Below are 16,265 nucleotides of genomic sequence, written 5' to 3' on the forward strand. Positions count from 1 at the left end.
ATGAGGGAGTAGGTAGAAAATACCCACAATAGCTATTGATGTCTATCACCGAGAGTTGGGCATTGAGGGAGGGCATGGAGTGGAATCTGGGTATTTAATGATGGCTTGACTGATGGCCTGCTGATGTGTGCTTGATCCCTTTCCTTCAGATTGTGGATGATCACGCCAAGAATCCATCTCTCCTGAACAGCATGGACATCTTCTTGGAGATCGTCACCAATCCTGATGGCTATGCCTTCACCCACTCCTCGGTAAGAGGCCTTGCAAGCAGCATGTTTCTGGTTGACATTATTCCTAAGGGAATTCTTTGGGTTACAGCTCATGTGGGCTGGAGGCATGGGCATCCATGACCTTAGTTTTCCACACTTACTGGCACAAGCATAGGTGACTGTGTAAGCATTTGACTGGGATGCAGTGGGAGAGAGAGGAAAGATATGCTTGTTTCCCATCCCTTGACACTGACATGTCCAGCTTTGTTGTTCAAAGACATGTCCTCCAATTGAAGAATGAACAGGCTGGAAATCACTTGAAGGTTGCTGCTTGAACACAAGGGGCGAGAAGAGTTTAACACTGCCCACTTCCATGTTTGATGCTCATTAACCGCAGGATCCAAATTTGCTCAGTGCATTAAAATGCCCGATCTGCTCATCTGCTTCGCCCACTAGACCTCTGGGTTCCAAATCCGGGACATGGTTAGTTTGGCATTCTATCCCTAATGTTTAGTTGTGCCCTCAAGCACAGAGGAATACTTGGACAAGGAGGGAGGTCTTAGATTTCTGAAGTGGAAACCAAAACATCACATCTTTGGCAGGTAAAATTCCTCTTTGGAGTATAATAGGTTTACTCAATGATGAGTCTGAGGCTAAGTGGTTTGGCACAATGCCAGAGAGAGTTTTGACTCTCATATTACATGATTACCGAACACATTCCTTAACATTTGCAACAAAGAATCTCTGAAGGACCGGTCACCAGCAGTGAGTTATGAGTATAGGGATAAATACAAGCAATGACTATCTGGAAACCCAACGTAGATCAGTTGGATCCTTCCTTGATACAATCCATCGCGCATCTTCATACCGCCTCCCCCAATCCAACGTACTATGGCTACCACACCAGACGATCAACACTGAGATCTTCCTGGACCCCACAAGAGGGACTAAGATCACACGCTTACCTTGTCCCAATGCACTGATGCAAATGGTCTCTAAGTTCATTACAAGTATTGAAATTATGTCTGTCATCTCCATAAGTACATGTTCAATGGTATGTCGATATGAACTATGACGCAACCTCGATCTGCTGAGAAAAGATTCTTTGAACCCTTCTGGCCCTCACACCACTTTTCTTCCACCTTACTAACTTTCCCATCTTTTCATCTCCTACTGTACCACAACAAAATTAAAATTAAATAAGACAACACTGACTGTTCGCTAGGCTCTGCTCTTCAACCTAATTTAATGTAAAATTAATTTAGGGAGACCAGGTGCACTCAGGTGTTTTCTTGTCTCAACCGTTTGTCCTGGCCAAAGATCACATATAGATTTGATAGGAAATCAATTTCTAGGTAGATTCACTTGTTAAGGTGTGCAACCACCTTAAATTTCCCAAAATTCAGTCAGGATTCTGAATGATGTAATATCTGCCATGACATTTACATGGATCGAAACATGTACATGCCGTGGGCGATATTATTTTAACATTCTACTTCAGTTACTGCATTCATGACAATAAAATCACACAAACTGGAAATCATATAAGAATCATGACAGAATTTTGGGACTATTAAAGGGGTTGCACCCCATAACAAGTGAATCGGCTCTTTGACTTTACTTGTGCCTGGGGGTATATGGGGAGGGGAAAAGCTAAAGGCAGAGGGATGTCCACACATTGTACAGGAGTAACACTGGTCATCTGCTCCACCGTTATTTACAGAACCGCATGTGGCGTAAAACTCGATCCATCAACGCCGGATCCTCTTGCATTGGCGTTGACCCCAACAGGAACTGGGATGCAGGTTTTGGAGGTAAAATGCACTTTAACAGTTTAATTGTATTGCATTCAAGCCTGTTATCTGAATGTGAAATGTAATACTGACCATTAGAACTGTATGGGCTCAGGGAGCCCAACGCAGGTATTGCTACTCACATTTGGAACAAGGTTCACAAAACAGCAAGGACAATGGTGATGTGTTCCAGGATTGAGCTCCAGTTTGAAAAATAGAGTTCTGGGAATGTTTTGGTCCCCCTCACTACCTACAGTGAGCACTGGCATGTGTCATTGTGACAATGGAGGGCCGAAAGTTAATGTTTGAACAGAAGCAACACAACAATTATGCACCAAACCTAGGTTATAACTAAACAATTGTGTATGTGGAAAATTGATAACACTGCCTTCCCGTGAGTGAGACAACCTTCCAGAGAGGGCCTCTGCCTTCCCATCCATAGCACCAACTCTTAATGATTGAAGAAAACCTCTAGGGAGTGAGATAACCTTCCAGTGAGTGAGACAACCTTCCAGTGAGTGTCCCCTTCCAGTTCATAGAACCAACTTTCTTGGGGAAGCAACCCTCCAGTAAGTGATGCCACCTTCCAGTTCATAGCACCAACTTTCAGTGGGCGAAGCACACTTCCAATAAGTGAGATAACAGTCCAGTAAGTGCCACCACCTTGCAATGTGTGACTGATCCTTCCAATTGTTGAGGTAACCTGCCAATGCGTGAGACAATCTTTCAGTGAATGCTATTTTCTTACGGCAAGTGAGACAACCTAGTGAGTGACATCAAAGTTCCAGTGAATGACAGAAACTTCTAGAAAGAGAAGCAATCTCCCAGCAAGTGAGACAATCCTCCAGTGAGTGAGATACCTTCTAGCAAGTGAAACAATCTTTGCATGAGTGACACTAACATTCCAGTGAGTGAGAGAACCTTCTATAAAGCGAATCATCTCCTAGTGAGTGAGACAATCTTCCAACAGTTGCAACTTATGACATTGCCTTCCAATGAATGAGACACATTTCCGACAAGGAAGGCAAATCACACAGAAATTAAGCAACCCTCCAGTGATGGCCATTGCCTTCAAATGTGAGGTGAACTCTCACTAAGTAGCAGCACCATCCAGTCAGTAATTCCAATAATTGACTTCTCATGCACACAACTACATTGCAGTAAGTGTTGCGGCTTTCAACTAAGCAGGGTATCGTTTTGGTAAGGGACACTGCCTACCATTAAGTGACCCGAAATTCCAATTCCACTGAGTAACAGTGAGGGTGCGGAGGGGAAAATGCCTCTCCAAGGGTGTTGTCACCTTCTCATAAGTAAGACAATCCACCAGAACAGCTCACAAGGTGTCGCCGGTTTCCTCATTAAGGTGACCTCACATGTGTTGGATTCCCCGTTTCCACATAAGCCTGTTTGTGCTCTAATCCAAATCAAGGAAAATCCCAAGTGATAAATTGTTGTTTGCACTCCATCGAGAGAACTCTTAAGGGCAACATACCATTTTTGATCCTCAGGTGCTGGTGCCAGCTCCAACCCCTGCACTGAGACCTACAGAGGCCCGAGGGCAAACTCCGAGCCCGAAGTGAAGGCCATTGTGGACTTTGTGAAGGCGCACGGCAAAATCAAGGGCTTTGTCTCCATCCACAGCTACTCCCAGCTGCTGCTGTACCCCTACGGGTACACCACCGCCCGCGCTGCTGACTACCAGGAGCTGGTAAGGCTTGCATGGTTATTTCCGCTTACCCGGTCTTTGTTTAGTGCCACTATGCCTCCCAAAACAGCTTCAGGGCACTATGAGCAACGTAAAAAGACTGGTCAGTAGTCAAATAAATGTTGGAATACAAGCAAGATGTCTGTTCTGCTAACAAACTCTAAAATTGCTGGGCTTCCAACTTCTCATAAGAGTATTAAGAATTTAAATAAGGGTTGTGAATTGTTGGGTGGGACCCAGATCACCTTAATAGCACTTCATTCCAGAATGAGGGCTGCAAAATCTAGGATCCAGCAAAAGGTTAGAGGGGTTTCAGTAGGAGGATGGCTTCTGGAGCAATACCCACTATACCTTCACATCGCTCCTCTAGAAACCATGCATGGACCCTTGCATTGAGATTGCCACATTGTGTTGGGATGGAGGGAGCTCGCATCAGATGGGAGAGGAACCGCAGACGATTTCTTGTAAAAAAAGAATGAAGTGTAATTTTCGTGTTTTGTTATGGGAACATATGTATATGTAAAGTGACATATAACCAGTAATTTAGCTTTTAGGGTGGGAAAGGATCTGCTCTACAGAAAATAGTTTATAGATCATGATTGAGCCAGAAATTAAATACACTTGTACCAGTGAAAGAACAAATGTAAATTGTGTCCATTGTGATGAATAGGGTATATTTCATGATGTAGGGGTCTATAGTAAATATTGCATGCCATAAAACGGTTCCATGTTATATTGTCCCTGCAAAAATGTCGTCTGACAAAAATGACACCAAATAAATGGCCATGGTTTACAGGGACATTATCACATTGAGCATATGGTGGATAGGCCCCAAACCCAAAACCGTTTTTTTTCTTTCAAGGGGAGCAGGGGACACCCCCACAACCTCTGCTCTCCTTGACCCTATATAAATGGTCACCATATATAATGTTGCCACAGCCTTTTCATGGCAAACATTTGCATGGTGACCATATCTATGGGAATAATATTACCGGATACCCATAAAACCAAGTTTCTTTGTCAAAAAGCGATCTTGGACAAATGAGTGGTTCCCACAGTAACTGTGACATGCACTTATAATGGTCAGGGCTAACCTCAAACCATTCTGAAAAGGTATAGCAACATTGGTTTGACTTCCATGTGCAGCTGTCAGCTCCCTACCCAAGGCATGTCTTTCCAGTACTCGCTATCACATGACTCTGCTCAGAAAGGGAGGGAAGTGTTCCCGGTACCGTTGATAATGCTGTTTAACACCATAGACACCACCAGTCTAGGGGCCTCATTATAAGGTTGGCACTCTTGGAATGAAGGGGGCCGGTACAGCATTGGCCCCCTTCATTCCGGGACTGTCGATTACAAGCTTCCCATCGCGGGACCCGGATCGCACGCCTGGTAAAACCAGGTGTGCTTTCCGGGTCCCACGAGGGGAAGAGGGAGGCAATAACGGATATAATCTGCCCGTTATTACCTCCCTCCCCATTCCCATTGAGCCCAGGGGATGGGTTCCTGCATGGAGGACTTACCGGGTCCTCCTATCTCGCAGTAACCCGGTAAGTCCCCATTGCAGGAACCCGGTAATGGAGCCGGGAACGGAGGCAGCCATGGAGCTAGTAGCTCCATGGCTACTTCCGTTCTCGTAATGAAGCCCTAGGTCCGAGGTGGACCAGGTGGATGAAAAAATGTTGATGCCTACTTGAACGCAGTGGGCCTACAAGAGGATAAATGTATCGTTGGATTGACATCAATTTTGAATTACCTGAAGATGTGGAGTATAAATATGAAGACATCAAGAAGATAGTGAAGGAGCATTTTGCCACCCACAGAAACGTTGATTATGAAAGACACATGTTGCACAACATGACAGAACTCCCAGGCGAAATCCTGGGCAGATTTGTAACATGCCTCAGATCCAACAACAACAAAGAGGCCATCAAGTCCCAGGTAATCGCTAGTTGTGAGTCCATGATACTAAAGAGAAAACTGCTACAGGTACTGCATACGCTAGCTGAGATTCTGGTCATGGCAAGAACGTTGTCTGCTATGGATTTCCAGGTATCCACGCTGAGCAAGACCCACATTTCGACAACACAAACCATCAAAGAAGAAAGGAGAGACAAACGTATGTCTCAACAACCCTCACACAAGACCCCCGGCTAGAAAAATGACAGTGTTTTCAGTGTGGGTATGATCTCCCTCACGATGGATCATGCCCGGCCATCAGCCAAATATGCTCTGCATGTGGGGGTGAAGACCATTTTTGCACCATGTGCCAGAACCAAAAGCAGCGAGAGCCAGCTCATCTGAAAGGAAACCTCAGCGGCACAAGTCACCACCCCATCATCACCTGGAAGGGCGAACGAGGATCCCTGAGAGAAGACATTATAGGGGGAGATGCCACATGAGATGAAAGAATTCTCTGTCACCAGATAATCACTGCAAGGGTAGAAGTCAGATCCACCACCGCCACACAAGCACGCCGCCCACAAGTGGGTCTGAATCATATTCTAGCACGAACAGGAAGAAAAGAGGATAGTTATACCCTGGGCAATCCCACTGCATCTGAACATAGTCCCAGTCTATCACTAGCCCTACTAGGTCAAGAATTTGAGTTCCTCGTTGACTCAGGGGAGACCATCAAAGTATCTGAAACTCACAAGCAAACCCAAACTGGAAAGAGCGCAAAAGGCCATTAATCCATATGGAGTCAAGGAACCTCTCCCGTGCCTGCGTGCCTTTAAAACCCCTTGCCTGCATATAGATAAATGAGATTGCATACTAGCCCACGAGCTAGCGACAGAAGCTGTAAGTGGATGTATGCTAAGTTTCAAGTCTGCTGTTCAAATGTGATTGATAAACATTATATATCAGATTATGGCAAAAAAAAAAAATCTCGCCCACGGCCAAGATAACAATGAGCTTTCCAAAACTTTTCAAAGGAATTGGGAAGCTGAAAGGGCAGAGAATCCGGCTGCACATTGACTCAAGAGTAAAACCCATCGTCCATCACTTCAGGGGTATCCCTTTCAATATTCAACACCAGGTGGAGAAAGAACATTTCGCTCTTGTGGAGACTGACATAATTGAACCTGCATCAGGACTCACACCCTGGGTCTCTCCGGTGGTGCCAGTATGCAAAAGGAGTCCGGAAGGCCAAATAAGGCTCGGTGTGGACATGAAGGCACCCAATCAAGCCATCCTCAGGGAGCACCAGCAGTCACTACGCATCACCGACTTGATGCATCTACTCAATGGGGCCACAGTCTTCTCTCGCCTGGACCTAAACAAGGGCTACCATCAGATTGAATTTAGTAAATAGTCGAGGTGCACCATGACCTTCAACACCCACATAGGACTATTCCGCTACAAACTCCTGAGTTTTGGGATTTCATCGACCATGGATATTTTCCAGGAAGAAATACGCAAAATCATCTGTCACATACCGCACTGCATAAACTACAGTGACAATATCTTGATATTCGGACACACCCAGGAAGCCCACGATGCCACACTGATCAAAGTCTGTGCAGCACTCAACGATGCCAACCTGACACTTAACAAGGACAAATGTGACGTTAACAAAAGCACACTAAACATTTTTTGCCACATCTTCTCTGAAAAAGGTATTCAACCCGATCCAGACAAGATCCATGCGTTGACAGAAGCCCCCCCGATGTAAGCTACTTATAGAATGTTTCCTGTAAAGGGTTATGTTTGCTTCTTTGTTATTTTACAGAAGCAAAGCAAAGGTCCTTCGACTTGAATGATCAATGATTACCTTGTAAATGGACCAGTCATGTGCTGGAGACTTGGTCACAAGCAGGACCAAGGACCATGTACCTGATGTTTTTTGCCATTTGTGTTTGTTTGGTCTGTCCTGGGGGTCAAGCCTCCGTTAGGCCATTATCTTCAAGTATGAATTATATTGCTGACTTTTTTTCTTTTTGGTACCCTTGCTTTTTTTAGGGTTTCAGATCCATTAATCTCAGGTTGATTTTAGGATTCAGACTCTTTGGGCCTCATTACGAGTATGGAGGCAGCCATGCCCTTAATAAGGGCATGGCTGCCTCCATACCGTGTTCCATTTCCAGGTTCCTTCAATGAGGAAAAACCAGGTCATTCCAACATTGGAGGACCCGGTAATTCCTCCTTGAATTAACCGATCCCCATTCCCATTTGAGCCCCCATAGGGCTCAATGGGAATGGGGATGGAGCTAATAACGGGCCCGTTAACAACCAGACGTCTGTTCCGGGTCCCGCAAGGGAACCTCGTAATTGCGCATCCCGTAATGAACGGTGCCGGTCCCCTACTGGCACCCTTCATTATGGGAGCGAAAGCCTCGTATGAGGCCCTTTGGGTCTTAATCTGCGGTAGTGAACTGCAGCCCTTTCTTCTGTGAATGGTATCTGTATTTATTTGGTACAAATGACTGGCATTGAGTAACTCGTTCAAGGCTTCTGCAGAGTATTGAGCGCAGGAGGTCTCCCGTTCATCCTGGGGTTCCGAATTGGGATCTCCCGCTAGTTCTTCAGGGCCTCCGCGGAGTTCTGTTCGAGCCACTCTCTGAGGTCCACTCCTCACAACCCTGGTGACCTTTTTGCTTGCCATTACCTTGAGTCAGGGAGTGGGAGACATTGGGGCCTTGTGTGGGGAAAACCTTACCTCCCCATTTTCAGAGATGGAGGTTTTCTGCACCTCCCCCCATCATTTCGACTGAAGTTGATGTCTTAATTTCATATGAAACTGGAGGTTGTCCTTCCAGCTTTGCAGCAAGCGTTTGGGGAGTCACATGCCACGGATTTAGCAGAGCTTTTGTCCATTAACACCCAGTGCACAGAGGAATTTCATCAGTGTCGGTCCTAGTTGGTTACTTCTCGATCGGCTAGACCAGCAGGTAAGTCATCTGTTTCCACTGCATGTCAGTGGATTACGCTCACAATTGCTTCCACATGTGGGCATGTAAGTCTTCTCCTTCCAGTGTCAATTGAGATTTCCTCCACCCCGGGAAGATCATTGCTGCCGCATTCTCTGAATCGGGTGGGGGAGACCTCCATTCAGGATATCTGCCGTACTGCGAACTGGGCTGTGCTCTCTATATTCTTCAAACAATACAAACTGCAATTTGGAGGACATGCTTGTATTCACTTTGGGGCAGTGGTTTGGTTGCCAATAATCACTGAAGTTTTTTATTGTTATTCAATAAAGGGGTATGCAACATCATTTGGTGTGATCCTCTTTTTTGGTCAGGGGAGCTTGGTAAGTCCTCTTTTGATTAGAAATCTGACAAGGAAGATGGACGAGAATGTAATGGCTAGTTTACTTACCGGTAATCTTCATTACTCCAGATCCTGGTTTCTTCGTCACAGACCCCAGTTAAATCCCACCCACCCACCCTGGGCTTGGGTCAGCATGACATCATAACAGGCAGAGTGGTGAGGGGAGGCGCCTTTTAAAATACATGTTATCAAACATGGAGAAGGGACTATAGATGCTGGTCCTCCATGCTTGATTGAGAACGGAATTATGGAAGGTCTACCTCGCAAGGCATAGCCTCATATGATTAGAACTCTGACAAGGAAGATGGACGAGAAGGAATGTCTAGTTTACTTACCAATAATCTTCATTACTCCGGATCCTGGTTTCCTCGTCACAGACCCCAGTTAAATCCCACCCACCCACCCTGGGCTTGGGTCAGCATGACATCATAACAGGCAGATTGGTGAGGGGAGGCGCCTTTTAAAATACAAGTTATCAAACATGGAGAAGGGACTATAGATGCTGGTCCTCCATGCTTGATTGGGAAGGGAATTATGGAAGGTCTACCTCGCAAGGCATAGCCTCATATGATTAGGACTGTGACGAGGAAGACCGTGACTCTGAGTATTGAAGATTAACAGCAAGCCATCAGGCCATTCTCACGCTACAAGGCAAGCACACATAGAATAGATATTGTCAGAGGCAGTGTTATGGGCACGGATGCAGTTTGAATGTAACCTCTGGCCTAACCAAAGAAAAAGTTACGCATAGCTTTACAAAGCTTTAAAATGGAATCGCCAAGAATGCATGCCATGAAGTGTCATTATGTGGCTGTGAAACACCTGAACACCAGGTCCATATTTTAGCCACCAATGTTAAAACTATGGTCAAGAGCTATGGGCTCTTGAGTCAGCAGCAATGCTCGTGGTGACATCACCGATGGGATTGAGAGTAGTATTTCTCCAATCTGGTGCTTGTTGGGAAAATACCTAATACCTTTAGCAAATCAACCCTTGGAATATAAATTCAGGAAAGAGGGTTAAAATAAGGCAAGTGCTTCAATCACTAAAATCCAGGAGCCACAAAGACACCAGATATTGTCAATGTTTTTGCAGAACGTTCGAAATGTGACCTAAGCAAATTAATCTGACGCTCCTGAAAGGGAAGTTGATTTTGGAAACTGCCAGATGAAATATGGAATAATATTGAATTCTAATTTGTTGTCTGGTTCTCTCTGCAGGATAATTTGGCTAAGTCTGCCGTTTCCGCCCTGTCAGCTGTATACGGGACAAGGTACCAATATGGCAGTATCATCACCACCATCTGTAAGTGTTTCCAAGTCATTGGAACATCATATTTTGGAGATTGGTCATTGGCAGGTCCCAACTGTCAGTGCTGGAAATGGAAATGATTTACTGTGGGATCCAACCAGCGACTGGAGTGTGTGTGGGGAATGGATGGATGGATGGCTCTGCTAACCCTCCCCCATCGCTGTTGGCCTCCCACAGTAAATAATGTTCTCATGACCTTGGTACCAATAGAAGTCATCACTCCCGCTTTAAATCATAGCCCCTAGCCTTGCCTCGGGCCAGGGCTCATCTTGCCATGCTTCCCTGACCCTGTGCACCTCCGCACAAACACACACGCACATATGTGTGCGTACATTCATTTACACGTTTACCCGCACACATGCAGATTCGTGCCCCTCTCACTCAGGCTCCCACATACACACGCGCACACACACACACACACACACACACACACACACACATACATACACACACACCAACACACACTTACCGAGGCCTGCACCTCTTACTCACCAGCTTACACATGCTCAATAGGAGGCAATCCAGCCAAGATCAGATTTGCGAAACCCAAGGTCCTGGAGAGCGAGGAGGAAAGAGGTGTGGTTGACAGCAGCAAAAGCGTCAGAAAGGTCCAAAAGGATGAGTAAAGAAGAGAGTTTGGAGTGTTGAGCATTAGAGAGAAAGTTGGAGACATGCACAAGTGCAGTCTCGTTGGAATGTTTACTACAGAAGCCTATTGAAATGTATCTCCAAGGCCATTATCCTCAAGGTACTTAGTTATCCGGTTGAAGACCGCCGGCTTAAGGACTTTTGAATAATGGGTAAGGAGAGAAACTGGGTAATAGTTTTCTGGGACTGGGCAATGCTCTTGGAGCACCTTTCTAGGGCTTTGTAATGTATTCTCTAAGACCTTGGTTTGGTTTGCAGCAATATCAGAATAAACACTTCTAATACAATGTGAATGAAATTGACTCTTGTTATAACAAACCATTTGTTTTTCCTTTCTAGTATTGCGGGTCTGCCTAGAGAGAACTCCAGGCTCTTTCTGTTGGGGAGCATTACTGAAGCAGGGATTTCTCAGACTGTTGAATACTGGCCTGCTGGGTAGAACTGGGGGGCAGGGTCTGGGAGGGGTTGAGTTCACCAGGTTTATCCTGCCCTGATGAACTGTGGGCTGGAGAGGGCTTAGGTCACCAAGAACATAATTTCCCGATTTCCCTGCAGGGCTAGGGAGGGTTAGGGTCACCTGAACTGTCATTCCATGATTCTCTGCGGTTGTCCCCTGGCCTCTGATTAGGGTCAAGGGAGAGGAAACCAGGAGATCCTCCCCTTGCTACCCCTGGGCCCATGATCCACTGGCTCTGGGAGGCACCTGGTCCCCTGAATGACCCCACTGTCTCTGCCCAGAACCAACCAGTGAACCTCATCACAATACCCTGTGGCTCCCCCCACAAATACACATCTCACTCAAAGCATCCACCACTGCAGTCACCAGCACCACATATCCAGGCATCCCAGCTCAACCCTGAACATGATAGGCAGCAAAGTATCAAACGACCCCACACATACAACACCCCTTGAAGCCTGGCCCCTCCCGCCATTGGACAACACATGCGCCTCTGCTTCCACCACCTTCAATACACTTTCCTTCTCCAGTGAGACTCCGGTCTCCATGAACCCCTGGAGCTAAGTGCGCATTCCAGACAGCCCACGGTAGTAAGACACCATGCCAATGGCAGGTGTGCCCTATACACTTATCAATGACATACATTAGACTGGTTGCCCGCTTACAAGCTTTCCCCCTTGTGGAACTTGATGGTACTTACATCTCACAGATCTAGCAAAGTTGAGTGTCCTTGCTCAACTGAAATGTGCCACCTACTCTGAACGAGAACCACCTTTCAATGTGCCACCTACTCTGAACGAGAACCACCTTTCAATGTGCCACCTACTCTGAACGAGAACCACCTTTCAATGTGCCACCTACTCTGAACGAGAACAACCTTTCAATGTGCCACCTACTCTGAACAGGAACCACCTTTCGATGTGCCACCTACTCTGAACGAGAACCACCTTTCATGTATTTTAATTATGACATAATGTTATAGGTTCAATCCAAGCAAAGTCAGATCGAGGAGCAACATTGACGCAGTTGAATTGTATTTAAGCTTTATAACACTACATCTAATGTAACTGATATGGGCACCAGAGCCGGGAGTAGGTGCTCTCTTTGATGTATGTAACTGATCCCTACTCATGATGCCTACGCAATCGTCGCACCTCAACCATCGGGGCATGTTGAGTTCCAACTGGCGTTGTCATGTCATGGCATTAGGCAAATCCCCAAAATGAATAGGCTCTGCTCATCATAACTACGCAGGTTTCTATAGGGAGATTAATACTTCTTGTTTTACTTCTAACCTAGATCAAGCAAGTGGAGGTACTATTGACTGGACGTACAACCAGGGCATCAAGTACTCGTACACCTTCGAGCTGCGCGACACCGGCCGCTACGGATTTGCCTTGCCAGCCAATCAGATCATCCCAACCGCAGTGGAGACCTGGGCGGCCCTTCTTAAGATCATCGAGTATACCCGGGACCACCCCTATTAAGCAAGAAGACTATCGCACCCTGGAGGCAGAGAATACAGCAGCAATTCAACCTCAGATAGAAAGTTACTTCTACTCTACCTAGTTGACTATTGTATTACAACAATTAAAAATCCCATCCAACATCACACTTTTATTGTATCTTTGCTTTGATGTTTGTTATATTAGCCTTACATGTGAAACATGTTGCATTGGGGTCAACCTCGTTCAAAATGGGTCAGAATCACCAAAACACAAGTGGAACTAAAAAAAACAACATGCAATTGTTTTTCTAATGCGTGGAAGTGACCACAAGAGAATTATGAATTTCTTTTTTTTTTGTTATACTTTATTTATAATTTTCATAAACATATTACAATCAATCATTGAAATCAAAGAATATAAAGAGTACAATAAAACAATAAAAGGAAAACAAAAAGTATCTAATACCACACAGAAGTAAATAATCACTCCCTCAAGAATCTTTAAAATATTATGAAACAATAAAGAACAACAAAACCACAAAACAAATCAAGACAAAGACAAGGCATAAAACACACACCCATCTCCCAACCAGCTCAGAATGAGAAAACACTCATACCTTGACTTATAATCATTCACTTCCATAAAATTCATTAAAAGGTTCCCAAAGTTCCTCATAAATTGTTCCTTTTTGCTGTTTACGTAATAAGCACTTCTCATATTTTGAAAGAATCCTCATATCACATAGCCAATTGTCCAGAATAGGTTTCTTCCTCGTTTTCCACACCTTTAACACCTGTTTAACAGCTACCAATAATCCTTTATTACTCCAATTCCTAACCACATAAGCAATATCACGCCCGCATCTTGGAGACAGCAGGAGCACAGACAATGGGCTCTGCGGGAAATCAATAGTCCAAATTGCATCAATCCTATCCAGCACATCCTTCCAATAGTCCCTCACCCTATCACAGTACCACAACATATGTAACAGAGAACCCTTCTCCTTCCGACACCCCCAACAAGCATCATTGTCTAGCAATCCAAGACTACACATACGAAGCAGAGTCCAGTAAATTTTACCCAATACCCTTTGATGAACATAACGCAAATTTAAGTCGATTCTCGCTTTAACTGGGACCCTCCAGATCTGTTCCCACTCCTCCATTGGAATGTCATTGCCCAACTCTTCAGACCAATTTGTTCTTAGTTTCTCCCATGAGGCCAACCAAGCATTCTCCAAAGGAAGAAAGTTCATAATATTCGACACCTTCAGTTACATCACAGAAAACAACCCACATATCTCTGGCCTAGCTACAAATCCAGAGTTTAACATCTGTCCCCGTTCAAAAAGCAAATCCTTCAGTATTCTATACCTTCCCTGTTCCCTCCTACTTAGTCCATATTTAAAACATAGATCATCAAAAGGAATCATTTCATCATTATCATTCCAAACATCTCCAATTTCCAGAACACCTCTATTACTCCAACTCTTCCAATGCAACAGCATATTATTAACCTGAAAACCAGGATTACACCATAAAGAAGCCTCTTTATACATATGCAATCCCTGACCATTAGTAGTAACCAACGAGATCAAAGTGTCCTTAGTAACAGCAATTGATCTCAGATTCATAGCCCAAGGAGGTAATCTCCCAAGGGAATACAAACTTCTTGCATTGTACGGTTTCAACATTTCTCTCTCAATTCTCACCCACCAGGGCACTAAGTCTACATCATCATTCAAGAAAATGAACAATTTTTTAAGTAAGAAGCCTTTACAATAGTTCCCCAAAACTGGATAACCAAACCCACCATCCGAGTCATAATATAACGTGGGATCCTAGCCCTTTTCCCAACACCCCACAAAAAGTCCTGAAAAACGTTATCAATACGTCCCAGTATTTTCTTCGTGAACCATAATGGAATGGACTGTAAGAGGTACAAAACCTTAGGAAGCAGCATCATTTTAATTGCATTAACTTTCGCCCAGATACTCAAGATCGTACATCGCCATTTCCTAATGTCTTTTTGGAGAACCTCTATTATTTTATTCACATTAAACTCAACCATTTTGTTAACATCCCTAACCAGATGAACACCCAAATATTTGACACAATCCCTTTCCCATTTGCAATACCAACCCAACAATCTATCACAATCAAGAGTAACACTCAGAGGAAAAACTACTGATTTTCCCCAATTGATTTTATAACCTGACAATCTCCCTACCTCCTCCACCATATTTCTCAAAATAGGTCCACCCTCCCTCGGATTATTCAGGATTACCACCACATCATCCGCATATGCCAAGACTTTGATTTCCTCACCCCCTACACGCAATCCTTTTAAAACAACATTTTGTCTGATATAGGCTAACAAGGGCTCCAGAACCAAAAGGAAAGGAGGCAGGGGACAGCCTTGTCTTGTGCCCCTAAATAAACGGAAGGGCCCCGAAAATCCCCCATTCACCGAAACCTTGACTGATATATCCGATTGCAGAGTCCCAATAGCATTGATAAATAGAGGCCCAAATCCCATTTTCTGAAGAGTATAATTAAGAAACGTCCAATTAACTCTATCGAAAGCCTTTTCGGCATCCAAAAAAATCAACAAAGTCTCATTAACTACAGGTTCTGGCAAGTGCATAATATCTAGAAGAGTCCTAATATTACCATATCCATGTATCTGTCTCATAAATCCCACCTGAGCCCTATCAATCAGCCTTCCCATTTGTTTATCTAACCTACTTGCCAAAATCTTAGAACATTTTTTAATATCCACATTTAGCAATAAGATAGGCCGATAATTGCAGCAATAAGCCGCATCTTTCCCAGGTTTTGGAACAACTGTTACAACAGCCTCCTTCATTGATGGGCACAGAACACCTTCCAATAAGAATCGATTATACAACTCACATAACTCTGGCGCTAGCTGTACATCAAAACATTTATAAAATTCGGTAGATAAACCATCCATACCTGGAGACTTCCCATCCTGCAATCCACCAATTGCAAACAACACATCTGACACAGTAATTGGTGTGTCAAGCAAATTTCTGCCTTCCTCAGACAAGGATGGAACATCAATTTTCCCAAAAAATTCATCCAGGTGTTGCAATTGCGGTGCAAGCTCATCAGTGTATAAACCAGTATAAAATAAACGAAAGCATTCACCTATCTCTTCCCTCGTTACCGTTACACCATCAGTACCCTTATCAATTTTACGTACATGGGATCTTTCTAAAAAACCCTTCAGTTTGTTTGCCAACAGTTTCCCTCCTCTATCTCCTCCCTCCCAATACCTTTGCCTCATATAAAACAAACCTTTCTCCATTTGTGACTCAGTCTCCAGTTTCAGAGCATTCTTCACCACATTCAATTCCATTCTATCCTTATTACTATTAGATAAAGCATACTTCTG

At 44.5% G+C, this 16,265-nt stretch overlaps 1 protein-coding gene across 1 annotated transcript in view; it reads left to right on the forward strand.

Moving 5' to 3' along the window:
* LOC138514246 (carboxypeptidase A1-like) overlaps nucleotides 1-13,011 on the forward strand; it is a 46,708-nt gene extending 33,697 nt beyond the window's left edge. Inside the window, exons 7-11 of the mRNA XM_069629611.1 lie at nucleotides 150-251; nucleotides 1,933-2,023; nucleotides 3,511-3,710; nucleotides 10,202-10,286; nucleotides 12,697-13,011. Of these exons, the coding sequence (XP_069485712.1) occupies nucleotides 150-251; nucleotides 1,933-2,023; nucleotides 3,511-3,710; nucleotides 10,202-10,286; nucleotides 12,697-12,884 (666 nt within the window). The 3' untranslated portion in view covers nucleotides 12,885-13,011. The remainder of the gene's footprint in view (nucleotides 1-149; nucleotides 252-1,932; nucleotides 2,024-3,510; nucleotides 3,711-10,201; nucleotides 10,287-12,696) is intronic.
* The last annotated feature ends 3,254 nt before the right edge of the window (nucleotides 13,012-16,265 follow it).

The sequence above is a fragment of the Ambystoma mexicanum genome, chromosome 12, assembly GCF_040938575.1.
Source record: "Ambystoma mexicanum isolate Mex_15411 chromosome 12, UKY_AmexF1_1, whole genome shotgun sequence".
Classification (NCBI taxonomy): domain Eukaryota; kingdom Metazoa; phylum Chordata; class Amphibia; order Caudata; family Ambystomatidae; genus Ambystoma; species Ambystoma mexicanum.